This window comes from Mesoplodon bidens (genome assembly GCF_964165515.1).
Source record: "Mesoplodon bidens genome assembly, chromosome: 18".
Classification (NCBI taxonomy): domain Eukaryota; kingdom Metazoa; phylum Chordata; class Mammalia; order Artiodactyla; family Ziphiidae; genus Mesoplodon; species Mesoplodon bidens.
In genome coordinates, this window is record NC_138175.1 from 50,709,804 (window position 1) to 50,725,238 (window position 15,435).

Consider the following 15,435-nt stretch of genomic DNA (forward strand, 5'->3'; position numbering starts at 1 on the left):
AGCATTATTATTTGATGATAACTGTAAAGCAACAGTCGTTGTCATAGTGAGAGCTGTTTATTGAGTACAAACGATATACCAGGAATTGGGCTAAGCAGTTGCTTAAGTCTTACAAACCCTCCCGTGAGGTGAGTGCTGTTATCCTGTCCATTTTTCAGATGAGAAAACTGAGGCCTCAGGAGGAGAAGCAATTTGCCCAATATGAACCCAGGGGGTTTAAGCTTTTGAGCTTAGGAACTCAGGATCTGTCCCGATTATAGACTCGAATCTCTGCTCTGCCCCTCGCCAATCTTGAACTTTAGAAAGTCGCTGAACCTCTCTGCGTGCCTCAGTTTCCTCGCCTGTCACATGGGGATCCTTATATCGAAGCTTCCTCGCATCAGAACCCACCTCCTCGTGATGCTGCCGTAGTGACGAGTGTCAGCGCAGGCGCGGAGGGAGGGGCTGTACCGGAGCCTCGGCGGGAGCCCCGGGAGCGGGCGGGGACCCGGGAGCCCAGTTCTACTTCTTCTCTACTTCTTCCCCGCTGCAAGTCTGAGGAGGGAAGGAGAACTTCCCCCTTCCCTCCCCTAGGCTTCCGCGGCTGAGGGACGCCCGGATTTCTGACCGAGACCTGCGGCGGCCGCGCGACTGGCAGGGCGAGCGGAGGAGGCGGCGGCGAGCCCAGCATGGCCCGAGCCACTCCCTTAGCTTGGCCGCCGCTGCTGCTGTCCCTGCTGTCGCTGTTCTGGGCGCCCTCGGAAGCCGGTGAGTGACCCCACGCGGTCGAGCGGCCCCTGCTCCCCCTCTCCCTCCCCACCCGCCTGGGCCCGGCCCCCTGGGTTCCCCAAGGTAGAGCGCACCGCCCTTCGCCCTTCGCTTTGTGCTCCCCTCCGCCCCAGGGATGGAGAAACGCCAGGCCAGGGCGGACTCTCCTGACAGCTTCCTGGAAAGCCACCGGACCTCGGGAGATTTCTGAAGGGCAGGGCGGGCCAGCCTCCGGGAAAAAATAAGGTGGAAGGCGACTCACGCCCCGGCACCAAACCTCTCGACCCCCGCTCGCTACAAGCGGACCCTTCTCCCCAGCCCCCAATAACCCGCTGACAACGACAGGGGATGCTTGATGCGGGGGAAGGGAGCAGCGGCACATAACCCCGTTGCCGTTCGACCCCACACGTCTGACTCTAAGGACATGGCCGTTCATTCATGCATGCATTCATCCCACACACGTTTATTATAGAGTTCCTACTATGGGCAGCCTTCCAAGTTACTGGGGATACAGCACTGATGTCAGACGGCGGTGGGCTCAAAATAGCTTTGGGCATTTAATACATGTGTGAGCTCAGGAAAGTAACCTAAGCTGTTTCCATAAAATGTGTGTTGGGGACGGGGCAGGGGGTGGAATTCTACCTACCTAGTTTAAGACCGTGTCTTGGGAAGATGCTGAGCTAGGTCAGATGCACTGGAGAACAACAATAATGATAACGATAATTCACGTGAACAATAACAACACTGAATGCAGGCTCGGGGAAACCAGAGTCTGGCCATGTCCCAAAAGGTCTCAAGCCAGGCTCTGCCCCTCACTTGCTGGTTAGCTTAGGCAAGTAGCTTGAGCCTGCAAGGCTCACGTGCCCCCTCTGACCAATGGGGATGAAAATACAGGTGCTCCCAGTGTGGATCTCATGGGCCCTTGGAGAGGGTTGGAGGAGGCTGCACCTAAGGGAGCAGCCCAGTGCCTGTCACACAGTGGAGCTTGGGCCTGGCTATTACTCAGAGTACGAAGCCAGAGAAAGGCCACTTCATCCAGTTTCATCCTCATAGCGGTCTTGCCATCAAGAGAAGGAGAAGGAGACTCATTTGCCCAGGGCGGTCTTGCCTCGTGGAGGGAGAAAAACCAAAGAAAAGAGGTGAGCCACATCAGGATGTCATTGCTAGAGCCAGGATTTTGGACCCAGGGCATGGAGGATGCAGACAGAAGGCAGAGTAGAAGACTTTCTGGAAGGGTGACATGTCATTCTCAGAAAGACAATTTGCTGAAAGCCTGGGTGTTTTCTTTTCACCCATGAAGCCTAAGTCGGCAGCTCATAAACGGAGTTCCCAGAGACTCATCAGAGAAGGAGACTCACTTGCCCAGAGCTGCACAGCATGTCCATGGTGGAGCTGGCATTCGAAGCCAGACTAGCATGCTCACCGCTCCACAATCCCCTCGTGTCCAGACCGTGCCCTCCCTCAACACAGCACGCTCCAAGCACCCCAGTCCACTACCTCCCAGCCTCCTCTTCCTCATAACAATAATTATAGTATTCTCCTGTATAGGGTGCTTGGCATATCTAATCCCTTTACATAAATTTCCTCATTTAGTCCTCCCAACACCCTCTTAGGTTATAACCACCCCCATTTTACAGATGAGGAGACTGAGGCTCAGACAAGTGAAACCAGCAGCACAAAGGCCACAGCTAGTGAGTAGCAGGACTGAGAGTCAAAGCACTTAACTCCTTCTCACCTTGTCCCTTATCCTTATTATTATTAATAAGGACGCACAGCATTGTGTTTCTTGGTATCGATAAAAGCCAACACATATTGAGGACCTACTATGTGCAGGGGGCCCTGGGCAGAAAGATTTTCATCTGGAGCCTGGTGGATGAGAGATCAGGAGTCTTAATTGTAGATGGCCCAGGCTCAAATCCACCTCTGCCACTTGTGCTCTGTGTGACCTGGAGCACAAGACTCTGTGCCTTGCTTTCCCTCTCTATAAAGTGGGGCTGACGGTAGTGCCTACCTCAAGGAGCTGTTTAAGGCCTGAATGCTGGGAGATGTGTAAAGTGCTCAGAACAGCCCCTGATGTTTGTAAGCAACCCGTGAATGTTAACTGTTCTTAGTCCCATTTTACAAACTAGGAAAAAGAATCAGAGAGGTTAAGGAAACTGCCGGAAGCCTCACAGCAGAGATCTGAGGGGATCCAAAACACTGGGGCTATGATCACCTCCCTTCTTGTGCTAGGATCCCCTACAAACATTTTCCCAACCTGAGTCCGCACAGAGTAATAGCAGTAATACTTTATTTCATATATTCTAAGACCTAGAGTTTCTTCCCCTTTCCACACCTCTAAATCCAGGATGCTCTAACCACTGAGGATGGGTCGTGCTGTAAATGGCATCTTAAAATTGACGACTCAGGGGTGATGAAACAGTTTGTAGTGGTTGCACACATCGTGAATGTACTTCCTGCCACTGAACTGTATGTTTTAAAATGGTTTAAGTGGCAATTTTAATTTTTTAACCACAATATTGACCACAATTTTAAAAACTGATAATGCTGAGATAGAGGAAATACGGTAAAAACAGCCCGACTGAACGGGAGCGAACCGGTTGCAGACCCAGTCAAGCCGCCCTCACCCTCACCCCTGGATCCGGACTGACTCTCCCCACCTCCATCCCCCCTCCCCCCACACACTCCCAACTAAGGGGCTTCAAGGCCCAGGTGAGCGACCTCCCAGGCGCCTCTCCCCATCCAGATCAGGGACACCCGGGTGTGACTCGCCCCGCGTTTCCCCGCAGGGACCAAGACAGTCGGAGTGCTGGCCCCAGCCCAGGTGCGCGGCTTCCTGGGCGACACCACGGAGCTGCCGTGCAAACTGCAGCCGCTGGGGCACAACGTGACGGTGACGCAGGTGACCTGGACTCGGCAGAAGCTGGCGGAGGCCGCCCGCAGCGTGGCGGTCTTCCACCCCACCCAGGGCCCCAGCTTCCCGGAGCCCGGCCGGTTGGAGTTCGTGGCCGCCAGGCCAGGCGTGGAACTGCGAGATGCATCGCTGGCCGTGCGGGAGTTGCGCGCCGAAGATGAAGGCAATTACACCTGCCAGTTCGCCACGTTCCCCAACGGCGACAGGAGCGCCCGAACCTGGCTCCGGGTGCTCGGTGAGCCGGGAGGAGGGGGGCCGAAAGGGAGGGGTGTGGGGCGGGGTAGGGAGGTAAGCGAAGAGAGGGAAGGGCCCGGGAGGGAGGGAGATTCCCTCCCGAGCAGAGATTCCGCGGGGACAAAAGAAGGAGGTCGGGCAATGATGGGGCGGGGATGCAGAAGGGGAGATTAGAGGGGGGAGGGGCTGGAGGACCAAAAGAGAGTACTAGAGATGCTGGGAAGTAAGATCTTGGAGACTGAGGGCCGAGGGGATGGAGGGGATGGAGGGGCTGGGGGTGCTGGGGAGTGGGGAGCGGGGGAGTGGCTGGTGCAAGAAAGGGGTGGGGACTGGAAGGGCCCTGGAAAGCGGAAAAGCCGCTACCAGCTTGGGAACCTCCTTTCCTCATCTGTAAAATAGGCTTAGTAACAACAGTGCTGCCTTCAGAAAGCTGTCCTGAGGGTCCCGGGAGTGTATCCAGGTGAACTGCTTAAAGCAGAGGCCTCTGTGAGCTGGTGATAGGGGGTCAGTTGTTGTTACTCCCTTTGGTGAGGAAGGGAGAGTTGAAATAGACAGACTGGGAGGAGGGGATTCTGATACCCAGTTGAGGGGGGGGGACACCCTTGGCATTGTCACGGAACCATGTGTTCATTTTTATGAGCACCAGGGAAAATATGACAGGCCCTCCTCTTGGCAGCTGAGTACAAAATCTCTGTGCCTCGCTCGTTTCCTCGTCTGTGAAATGGAGATCCGCTACGAGGATGAATAAGAGCTGACGTTTCTTTTCTGCTTACGTGCCAGGAACTGTCCCGGGCCTTGCACGAATGACTCAGGCAAGATTAAGTGCTTGGAACAGTGCCTGGCACACAGTACCCAACCAAAGGCAACTGTCGTCATTTCAGAAAACTTGGGACTTCAGGTCTTATGATTTAGGATGAGGGTAAAACAGAACCAATGAGTCAAATTAAAGAGAAATCTTCAGTAACAAGAACACAGGTACTGAGGAGAAAGGAACCAAGTGAAACCCCAAGTCCTGGAATCACCAGAATGATTAAGAAATGGTCAAGGTAGTTTTGGAGTCAGACAGACCTTGTGGGGGAGGTCCAGCTCTGTCGCTGACACCCGTGTAACCTTGAGCCAGTCACTTTCCCTCTGAACCTCCAGGGCACGGCTCATCCCTCCCTCTCCTCCATGAAGCCCTCCGTAACCCCGCCCCCCAGATTCAGGCACCCCTTCTGGGCTCCCCCATCTCAGCCTTGCCCACTCTGAGTCATCACTGCCTCCGGAAGTCTGTCTTCCCCTTGGACAGTCCACCCCATGAAGGCAGGGGTGGGGTTGTCTCCGTCATTGCTGGGTCCTCAACACTGCCCATCACAGAGCCAGGCAATGTGTTCAATTACCAATAATAATAACATATACTGAGCACTTATTACACGCCAAGTACCATTTTAAGAGCTTTACCTGCAAATTCTCATCACCGGTGATCCTCATTATACCCAGTTGACAGACAAGGAAACTGAGGCACGGACTTGCCCAAGGCCACCCTACTGCTCAGGGGCAGAGCTGGGATTTGAACCTGGCCGCATCCTGTCCCCTCAATGAGCCGCCCTCCTCTGCTGCTGAGATGTTGGTTGAATGACTGCAGGTGAGGAGTGACCCGTCCCTTTTGCTTCTTTCCGCCAGCCCAGCCCCAGAACAAGGCTGAGACCCAGGAGATCCCGCTCAGCCAGCTCAGCCTGGAGCCTGTGCCCGTGGCCCACTGCATCTCCATGGGGGGTCGCCCGCCCGCCCGCATCTCCTGGTCCCCGCCCCTGGACATGATGGCCAATACAAGCCAGGTGCCAGGGCCCCTGCCCGGCACTGTCACCGTCATCAGTCTCTTAACCTTAATGCCTTCCAGCCATATGGATGGCAAGAACGTCACTTGCAGAGTGCAGCACGAGAGCTTCGAGGAGCAGGTGGTGCTGCCCGTGACCCTCACCGTGCCCTGTGAGTGGACCCAAGTGTGAGCAAGGACAGGAGGGGCTGCCAGACTGTCTCCACCCTCCCCCACCATTGTCTACACTGACCCCCCCCACACCCAGGCCACTTCCAACATCACCCCCATCATCCTCACTGGCTTGCTTCCCTGATTACTGCCTACCCCCGTCCGCACATCGTCTACACCGGCTCCCCTGGGCCACGAACGGCACTGTCCTTCATTGTCTATACCCGCTTTTTTTTTTTTTCTTTTGGCTGCACCACATGGCATGTGGGATCTTAGTTCTCCAACCAGGGATTGAACCCGTGCCCCCTACAGTGGAAGCACAGAGTCTTAACCACTGGACCGCCAGGAAAGGCCTATACCAGCTTCTTAGGCCACAGTCCACACTGCTCCCCGACTGTCTACCCTGGCCACTGCCTACACTGACGCCCCGTATGGGCTCCTTTGAGCCCAATCTACACACAGTGCCTACACCTGCTTCCCTGGGCAACTGTCCACACTGACCTTGTGCACACTGCTACACCACTTCCCCACCATCTACACCAACTCCCTTGTCCGTTTTCTACCCTGCCTTATCAACCAGCTACACTGGCTCCTCTGGGCCCCAGACAGCGCTGCCCTCACTGTCTACACCAGTGGGGAGTTGGCACTGTTCCCTGTGTTGTCTAGAGAGGCGCCCGTGACCACTGCTGCACTGAAACCCTGCATTTTCTACACGGGTTCTCCCAGGCACTCTCTCACACCGACCCACAACATTGTCTACAATGGATCCCCTGGAGAGAGGTCTACACTGGCTCCAGTGTAGGCTATACTTCTCTCTAGCCCACTGTTGTCTACACTGGCTCGTCTACGGGCTGTGTCCTCCCATCACTGTCTATACCAAATACTCCCTCCCCAGTAGGTGCCGTACTGATTCCCTCAGCAACCCCCCCCACCTCACACACAAACACCCTGTCTCATTGGCCTTCCCTCTGGGGACTTTGAAAATCTCCCCTGTCGATCACATTTGAGCTGGATAAGCAGCAGGCTGAAACAGGGTCATCCGGGATTCTTTCCTGCGGGACTTATCAGAGCCTTGAATACATTCCTGTGTATTACGAGCGGCCAGGAAGCCTCTTCTCACAGGACAGCCCAGGAACACCAGGATCTGGCTTTACCTAGGAAAACCAATAGAGAGAAGCAGGTCCTGAGAAGCCCTCTCTGTGCCCCACCTCCTGGCACCCCGCTGAGGACTCCCAGACTTCTGTTCTCAGAGCCGGGGGGTAGAACCCATCGCCCCAGACCCCTCGGAGGCCTCTGAACTTTGAGCTGTTCCCCAAAACCCACCAAGGCCCTTTTCCCGTTGTGACATGAATCCCAATTATCTTTAGGCCCCTCTGAAGGTTCTCTGTCTCTGAGCCTGTGCATCTATTTCCTCCAGACCCCCCCGAGGTCTCCATATCCGGCTATGATGGCAACTGGTACATCGGCCGTAGTGAGGCCTCCCTGCACTGTGACGTCCGCAGCAAACCAGAGCCCACAGGTTATAACTGGAACACGTGAGTTCCTGGGTCAGGGAGGAGGGGCTGGGAACGCAGCCACCTGGGTCCTGAGAGATGAGGGGGTTGGGGACCTCGACTCCTGTGTCTGAGGGAGGAAGGGTGTAGGCAGGAAAGTAAAAAGAGAGCAAGCAGTCAACTGTAGGCTCCCAGGAAAATGTCTGTCTTGCATGCGCGGAGTTTATGAGGTGCTTTAGTCCAAGTGTGCTGACACACCTGCTCTTTATGGCGTGCCTGCTGTACTTAGCTTGAACCCACATCATCCCCACACTCCAGGCACAGTCTGCACTATGGCCAGGCCTGGATTAAAGATTAAGTGGGCCGCAGGAGCTGCCATCATCTGCCCGGGCACACAGCCATGGGGCACAGAGGTGAGCCTCCCATCGGCGTCTCGCTCCCAACCTGATCCCCTTAACCTCTGGGCTGTGCTACCTCCCCAGCCATCACGTGTTACCTGCCCAGTCACCTCTCACAGAGCAAATCCTGTCCCGTTCCCGTTCTCTTGACTGAGGGGCAGAGTACTGAGAAAATCTCCAATTCATCCCGAGGCCGGGGTTCCAAGTGGGGGGAGATGAAGGCAAAGGGGTCAACTGTTTTATGTAATTTTTTTTAACTTATTTATTTGCTCGCTCCGGGTCTTAGTGGCGGCACACGGGCTCCTTAGTTGCAGCATGTGAACACTTAGTTGCGGCATGTGGGATCTAGTTCCCCAACCAGGGATCGAAACCGGGCCCCCTGCACTGGGAGTGCAGAGTCTTATCCAATGCACCATCAAGGAAGTCCCATGTTTTATGTAATTTTTGTTGGGCCTTTTTTTCTTATTTCAAAAATAACTTAGCATTATAGAAACTTTAGACAATATAGTTATGAGTAAAAAGAAGAAAACAGCACCTGTAGTCATGTACCCAATCACCTCCAGAACACCTCCACTGTTACCCTTTGTTATATATCCTTCCCGTCTTTTTTTCCACTATTTCTAAACAAAAACTGTGCTGTATGTACAATTTAAATTTTTTTCCTGTATCTCATGAACACCTCTCCATGTCAAGGCACATAGATCTATTTTCCCTCAACACTTTATGAGGAAAATTTTCACACATACAGAAAAGTTGTAAGAATTTTCCAGTGAACACTCAAAAACCCCACCACATGGATTCTCCCTCTGCTATTTTCATGTACTTCTTTATCACATTCCTGCCCATCAGTCCATTCCTGTCTCCATCTAGCCAACAGTCCTTATCTTTTATGCATTTCAAAATACCCACAGCCCCCTTCTTCGTGGTGCTGGGATTCCGTCATAGATGAGCCCTTCAGTGATTTAACTAATCCCAAATGGGGATACGGAGGTGCTCTCCTGTTTTCAACTATGCAAATGCCATGGTGGTGAGCATCCCCCTCTGTCCATCTCTGTGGACAGCCACAGTCGTGTCTCAACGGTTGGCCAGAGGAACTGCCGATCAAAGGTTTTCAGTTGGTATTGATGGCCGGCCGTTACCTTCCTGCCCCAAAGCGCCATGATTCAGGCTCAGAAGCCACACAGCCGGGTTTCCATGCCAGCTCTGCAGCCCAAATCCATGCCTGCATCTCCTCCATCCATTAAACCAGCGTTTCTTGACTGCTTACTCTGTGTGCCAGATGCTGCTGACCCACAAACCTTGGTAAATAAAATAGACCAAATTCCCTCCCCTCTCAGAGCTCCCATTCTGATGGGGGAGAGAAACAATTAAACAAGATAACATGGGAATTCCCTGGTGGTCTAGTGGTTTGGATTCTGCATTTTCACTGCAGGGGCCCGGGGTTCAATCCCTGGTCTGGGAACTAAGATCCCACAAGCCGCAGGGCGTGGCCAAGATAAAATATTTTTTTTAATTTTAAAAAGTAAACAAGATAACGTTGTCAAGAACAGAGTGTGTCAGGTGGTGATAAATGCCATGGAAAAGATAAAGCAGAGGAGGAGGGTGAGAAGGGGGTCACTGCAGTTGAAAGAGGGTGGCCAAGGAAGGCATCACAAAGGTGACGTCTGAACAGAGGCCTGAAGGAGGTGAGGGTGGGCAGTGTGGGTACCGATGGGAAGGGCATTCAGGCATAGGGAACAGCATATGTGAAGACCCTGAGGTGGGAACATAACTGGAGTGTTCTAGGATCAAGAGATAGGCCACCATGGATATAGAGGCGAGAGCAAAGGGGTCAGTGGTATCAGGGAGCCAGCCTGTGTGGGACCTGTGCCCGTGCTAAGGACTTTTCCTTTACTGGAGGGCTCTGGACAGAGGAGGGACTTGGGCTGGCTTAGTTCTTTTTTTTGTTTTTTTTTTTTTTGCGGTACGCGGGCCTCTCACTGCTGTGGACTCTCCCATTGCGGAGCACAGGCTCCGGACGCGCAGGCTCAGCGGCCATGGCTCACGGGCCCAGCCGCTCTACGGCATGTGGGATCTTCCCGGACCGGGGCACGAACCCGCGTCCCCTGCATCGGCAGGCGGACTCTCAACCACTGCGCCACCAGGGAAGCCCAGTTCTCTTTTTATATATATAATTTTTTTAAATTTTATTTATTTTATTTATGTTTGGCTGCATTGGGTCTTCGTTGGTGCGCACGGGCTTTCTCTACTTGCGGTGAGCGGGGGCTACTTTTAGTTGCGGTGCGCGGGCTTCTTTGAACCCGGCAGGCGGATTCTTAACCACTGCGCCACCAGGGAAGTCCCCGAGCTGACTTAGTTCTAACAAGGTCTCTCAGATGCTGAGTGGGGGCCGGAGCGGGGTGGGAGTGGGGGTGGAAATAGGGAGCCCAGTGAGAAGGTTCCCCCAGGCGTAGGGGGAACAGGGCAGGGTGGTGGCCGCGGTCCCTTGCTCTCGCCTCTGTATCCACAGTGGCCTCCTTGTAGATCCTCAAACGCTACAGTTATGCCGTCACCTCAGGGTCTTCACATATGCTGTTCCCTATGCCTGGAATGCTCTTCCCATCGGTACCCACACAGCTCACCCTCACCTCCTTCGGGCCTCTGCTCAGGCCCTGAGGGGTCGTCAGACTCAGGCTAGATTTTGAAGGTGGGGCAGCCAGGATCTGCCGACTGGCTGGATGGGAGTGTGAGAGGCAGAGCTGGGGGAACTCCAGGCTTGCTCTCAACCTGTACTGTAGACGGCGTGAGGGTTTCTGTATCCCTGGCATACAGTGAGTGCCCCATCACCTGTTATTCTAGGCCTCCAACCGAGGCCACTTCCGCACCCATCTGTCTCTCCTAGGACCATGGGACCCCTGCCACCCTCTGCTGTGGCCCAGGGCGCCCAGCTCCTGATCCATACTGTGGACGAGTCCATCAACACGACTTTCATCTGCCTTGTCACCAACGCCCTAGGGGCTGGCCAGGCAGAAGTGACCGTCCTGGTCACAGGTAAGAAGCCCCCTGGGTGGGGAGAACAGAAAGATCAAAAGAAGAAATCGCGGTAGGATTCCCTCTGAAGGAGGAGTTTAGAGGTGATCCCTGGTTAAATGAGTCCCTCAGCCACAAGAATGCTTTCTAGCTCCCATCCTTCCCCTAAGCCCCCTCATGGAAGTTTCAACAGCATCAGCTTTACTCTCTGTTAACTCAGCATCTGTACCATTGGAACCATTGTACAGCCACCTGGACACAGCCTCTCTGCAAACCCAGGCTGGGGTAGTTGTGTGATGCCTTTTCCCAATGGACTCAGGAAGGCCTTTCCAAGTGTATTAGACAGAACTCTATCATTTGCAGTTGATAGAAGCACAACTCAAAACAGTCCAAGCAAAAATGGGACTTTATTGGAAAGGCACCTTCAGGTATGGTTAGATCCAGGTGCTCCAACTGTGTAACCCAGGAACTTTTCTTGACCTCTCTTGTCTCTGCTTTTCTCTATGCTGGCTTTATTCCCTGGCAGGAAGGTAAGATGGTCCTCAGCAGCCATAGGCTCACAGCCCACCAGTTTAGAAATCCCAAGGGAAAGAATACACCACTTTCAATAATCTAGCCAAAATCCCAGGGCTGGCTCTCATTGGCTCAACTTAAGTCACAGACCACCCCCACCCCCATGAACCAATCACAGTAGCCAGGGAGAATGGAATGCTCTGATTGGCCAGGCCCAGGTCCCATCCTAGGAACCAGAGGGTGGGGTCAAGTCCACCTAAACCATATAGACTGAGGGAAGCAGAGTGGTAGCTTCCTTAAAAAACGAAGGGTAATATTGTGGGGGCAGGTAAAAAGCCGGAAGTCTCTCATCTTAAATCTGTGCTTCCTTCTCTTCCTGCAGAACTTCCCAGGGAGCCGTCACATTCGGGCTTGTCCTCTGAGATTATCATCCTGACTTTCACTATCATCCTGGTTGGTCTATTCCTGCTGGGGCTCCTGATTTATTTCTGGAAATACAGAAACTCCCGTGAGTCTCCTCTTTTTTTGCAACATCCCCCACCTGTCTGCCATAAATGAACATCACCACAGCCAACATAATTGAGCACCTACTATGTGCCAGGCTCTGCACTAAGCCTTCCACATGGCAGCCTCTCACTGAATCCTCACCCCAATACCATGAGGTTCCCTCATTTGACAGACGAGGACACTGAGACCAGGGAGTCTGATTCACTCGATCAGTGATTCATTTTACAAAGTGGGAGCAGCTCCTGTAGGTCCTCGAAGGCCACAGTAAGGATTTGGCTTTTAATCCAGGTGACGCAGGAGCTCCTTCCAGATGGATGGAGGGTGGAATAACATTTAACCCCCACCCCAGCTTTCTTCCCTCTGTCTTGCTCACGACTGGCTCCCTCCCTGCTCTCATGGAAAGGAGAGGGGTGGCAGGAACTGGTGCCCCGATCCCGAGCTCTAAAAGGATCTGATGTTCTCTCACCTCAAGGGCTTTGCAAGCCTGTTCTCCTGCCTGGGGCAGCATCCCCACAGCTCCCTCTGGCAAAGCCCTGCGGCTAATTCTGTAATCAAAAGAGCTACATTTTGCTGAGCACTTTCTCCATGCCAGGCACTTTCTGCGCACAACCCCCTTGAATGCTCACAACCACCGTGCAAAGAGAGTCCCGTGATGAGCCCATTTTACAGATGAGGAAATGTTTGCTCAGAGAGGTGACGTCACCTGTCAGCTGGCACACAGCTGGAAAGTCAAGAGTAGAAGGCAGTTCTGTTGGCTACAAAGCTTTGTTCCTTCAACCACTAAACAAAATGGCCTCCTCACATCCCAGCGGGAGGCCCCCTCCTCCAGGAAGCCCTCCCTGATCTTTCCCGAAATGAGCCAAGCACCTGCTCTGGGCTCCCCCACCCCAGCCTTGCCCACTCAGGGACATCATTGTGTGGGGACTTGTCTGTCTCTCCAGTGGACTGGGAGCCCCAAGAGGGCAGAGCTAGGAGTGTCATGGTCATGGCTGTGTCCTCAGCACCACCTACCACAGGGTCGGGCACAAAAGAGGCATCCGAGTAAGTGTTTGCTGAATGCATGACGTCCAGAGCCAGACTGCCTGTATCTGAGCCCACACTCTACCACTTCATTGCATCACCATGGGCAAGTGCCTTACTCTCTCTGACTCAGTTTCCTCCTCTGTGAAATGGGAGTGACTGTACCTTATAATATAGGTACAGTACTTAGTGCAGCATTTGGCACCCTGTAAGCCACACACTGGGTGTATATATAAGCTATGATTATTATCACTATTACTAATATGCCTATTGTTATTACCATAGGCACCATGAGAAGAGGGATTTTTGTCTGTTTTGCTCACCACACCCATATCCCCGGCACCTAGAATGCACCTGGCACAAAGTAGACATTTTCTATTTGCTGAATAAATCCCTGTTTGATGGTTGAGGAAACTGAGGCACAGAGAGGTTAAGTCAATTACCCATGGTCACACAGCTGCTAAAGGACAGAGCTGGGATTTGAACCCTTCCATCTGATTCCAGAGCCTGCGCTCAGTCAATATTTATGGATACTTAATAACTGAATGAATAACTAGATGAAGCCTATACCCCAGTTGTGTTTTATACATGTAGAAACCATTTTGGGAAGCAATTCCCCCACATCAATAGCAGAGCCAGGACTTAGAATTCAGGGGGCCTGGTCACCCACACGTGCCTTCTTCCCATACCTTCCAGCATTGTCATTCACTTCTGACCACTTCTCCTCCTGTCTCCTCAGGTTGGAACCAGCACAGCTCGTCTGCTAATGGGGTAGGTGTGGTGATGGAGCTGAGGAGGGTATGGGGGAATTCTGCATGAACCACAGATTAATCACTGTGGGCTTTCCCAAGGAGGGGCCAGGCCTCTCTGGGCACCTGCAGCACTTAACCAAAAGCCAGCACGGCCTCAGGAGTCAGGTCCTGGATCTTTTCTTCAAAGGCCTCAAGCATCAGTTCCCAAACCCTTCCTGCTGGGCAGAATCCCCTGTAAGGTCTGCTGAAACGCAGGTTCCAGGAACTCCTTGGCGGTCACACGGTGTGGCTGGCTGGCTGGCATGCATGCATGCATGCATAAATAAATAAATACATACATACATACATACATACTGCAGGTTCCTGGGCTCCACCCCCTGAGAGTGGTCTGGTGGGTCTGTGCTGGCACCTGGGGACCTGAATTTTCATAGGCACCCCGTCCCTCCCCTCCCTACTCATGACCACACCTGGAGAAGTGCTGCCCTGGCTTCCAGGGGCCAGGAGAGGAGCAGGCCTGCAGCTCTTTGCATGCTGGGCTTCAGCAGGAGAATTGTTTTGGAAGGGCCTGAGGCTAGCGTTTGTGTATTCCCCCTTCCAGAATGTCATCTATTCAGCTGTTGGCTGTAATGCCAGCTCTCCCCAGGGTCCAGAGACAGAGGGCACGAGGTGACAACATCGGGCCTGACCGGAGAGAGGCCTCACTGGAGCTGGTGAGGCGGTGGGCCTCGCAGCTGGACACCCGCCCCACCGCAACGGATGACGTCTCCCTCCAAAGAGACTGGCCACCCTTCCCCTGCCAGACCTCAAGAATGTCCCCTCTGCCTCACAACACAGTGGGCGGGTGCAAGTTCAGGCGTCCTCAAGACCAACCCTCAGGTTGAATCACTCAGTATAAGGGGTCACAGAACTCAGGAAAGCTGTTTGCACACGGTTACGGTTTACTACACTGCACGTGTGAGAGGGAACTGTCTGTTGGAAAAAATACCTTCGGGAGATAGAGACCTTGGGCCAGAATGCAGGGCATGAGCCACTCTGCAAGAGAAAGTGAGAAGGTTTGGGGCTTCTCTCTAGGCAGATGGGAGAATGCAGAACAGAGAAGGATGGGAAAGAGATGCGACCCAGCAGCATGGGAGTGGTAAGGGGGTGACAAGGCCAGTGGGGCTCCACAGCGTCAGGGACACAAAGGGAGACTGGTTGCCTTGCTGCCACATAAACCCCTTGTCCATCCCCAGCCCCCAAACACCTCATTAAAGTTTATTTATTACACCTCGAGTGGCTGTGTGTGAGGGGATCTTTCGTGGGAATTGAGGAGGGACAGAGTTTTGCATGGACCGTCACCATGCGAGACAGAACCGAAGGCGTGGAGGGAAGACCCTGAATCAAGAGGGCCACGAGGACACGAAGCCCCAGGGTTCTCAGACACCAGGGGGAGAGCATGTCTTACTTCTCTCTCTTTTCAATTCTTTTAACTACAAAATACAGGCAGACCTCGGAGATATCGCGGGCTCAGTTCCAGACTATCGCAGTAAAGCAAGTCACGCGGATTTTTTGGTTTCCCAGTGTATATAAAAGTTATGATGGGAATTCCCTGATGGTCTAGCGGTTAGGATTCAGCGCTTTCACTGCCATGGCCCGGGTTCAATCCCTGGTCAGGGAACTGAGATCCCACAAGCCATGCGACACAGCTAAACAGAAAAAAAAAAAAAAAGTTATGTTTACAGTATACTGTAGTCTATTAAGTGCAATAGCATCATGCCTAAAAACAATGTATACATCTTAGTTTTAAAATGCTTTATGGCTAAAAAATGCTAACCATCATCTGAGCCTTCAATAAGTCGTAATCTTTTCGCAACAGTAACACCAAAGATCACTGACGACCATA

General features: G+C 53.1%; 1 protein-coding gene across 2 annotated transcripts; it reads left to right on the forward strand.

Annotated features, from left to right (window-relative positions):
• The first annotated feature begins 423 nt into the window (after positions 1-423).
• On the forward strand, positions 424-14,825 carry PVR (PVR cell adhesion molecule). Of its 2 annotated transcripts, XM_081215942.1 has the most exons (8): positions 425-747; positions 3,537-3,896; positions 5,558-5,863; positions 7,279-7,396; positions 10,634-10,782; positions 11,657-11,782; positions 13,541-13,572; positions 14,152-14,825. In XM_081215942.1, exons 1-8 carry the CDS (start codon positions 669-671, stop codon positions 14,221-14,223), a joined length of 1,242 nt encoding a protein of 413 aa, XP_081072068.1. In that variant the 5' UTR covers positions 425-668; the 3' UTR covers positions 14,224-14,825. The 2 variants fall into 2 exon arrangements, with proteins under 2 accessions (XP_081072069.1, XP_081072068.1); XM_081215943.1 differs by lacking the exon at positions 11,657-11,782 and having other exon boundaries at positions 424-747.
• The last annotated feature ends 610 nt before the right edge of the window (positions 14,826-15,435 follow it).

Coding starts and splice junctions, on each gene's coding strand:
- PVR (XM_081215942.1), top strand. CDS start 669: ATGGCCCGAGCCACTCCCTTAGCTTGGCCGCCGCTGCTGCTGTCCCTG. Junction 7,397..10,633: donor ACAGGTTATAACTGGAACAC/GTGAGTTCCTGG, acceptor TGTCTCTCCTAG/GACCATGGGACCCCTGCCAC. Junction 11,783..13,540: donor CTGGAAATACAGAAACTCCC/GTGAGTCTCCTC, acceptor CTGTCTCCTCAG/GTTGGAACCAGCACAGCTCG.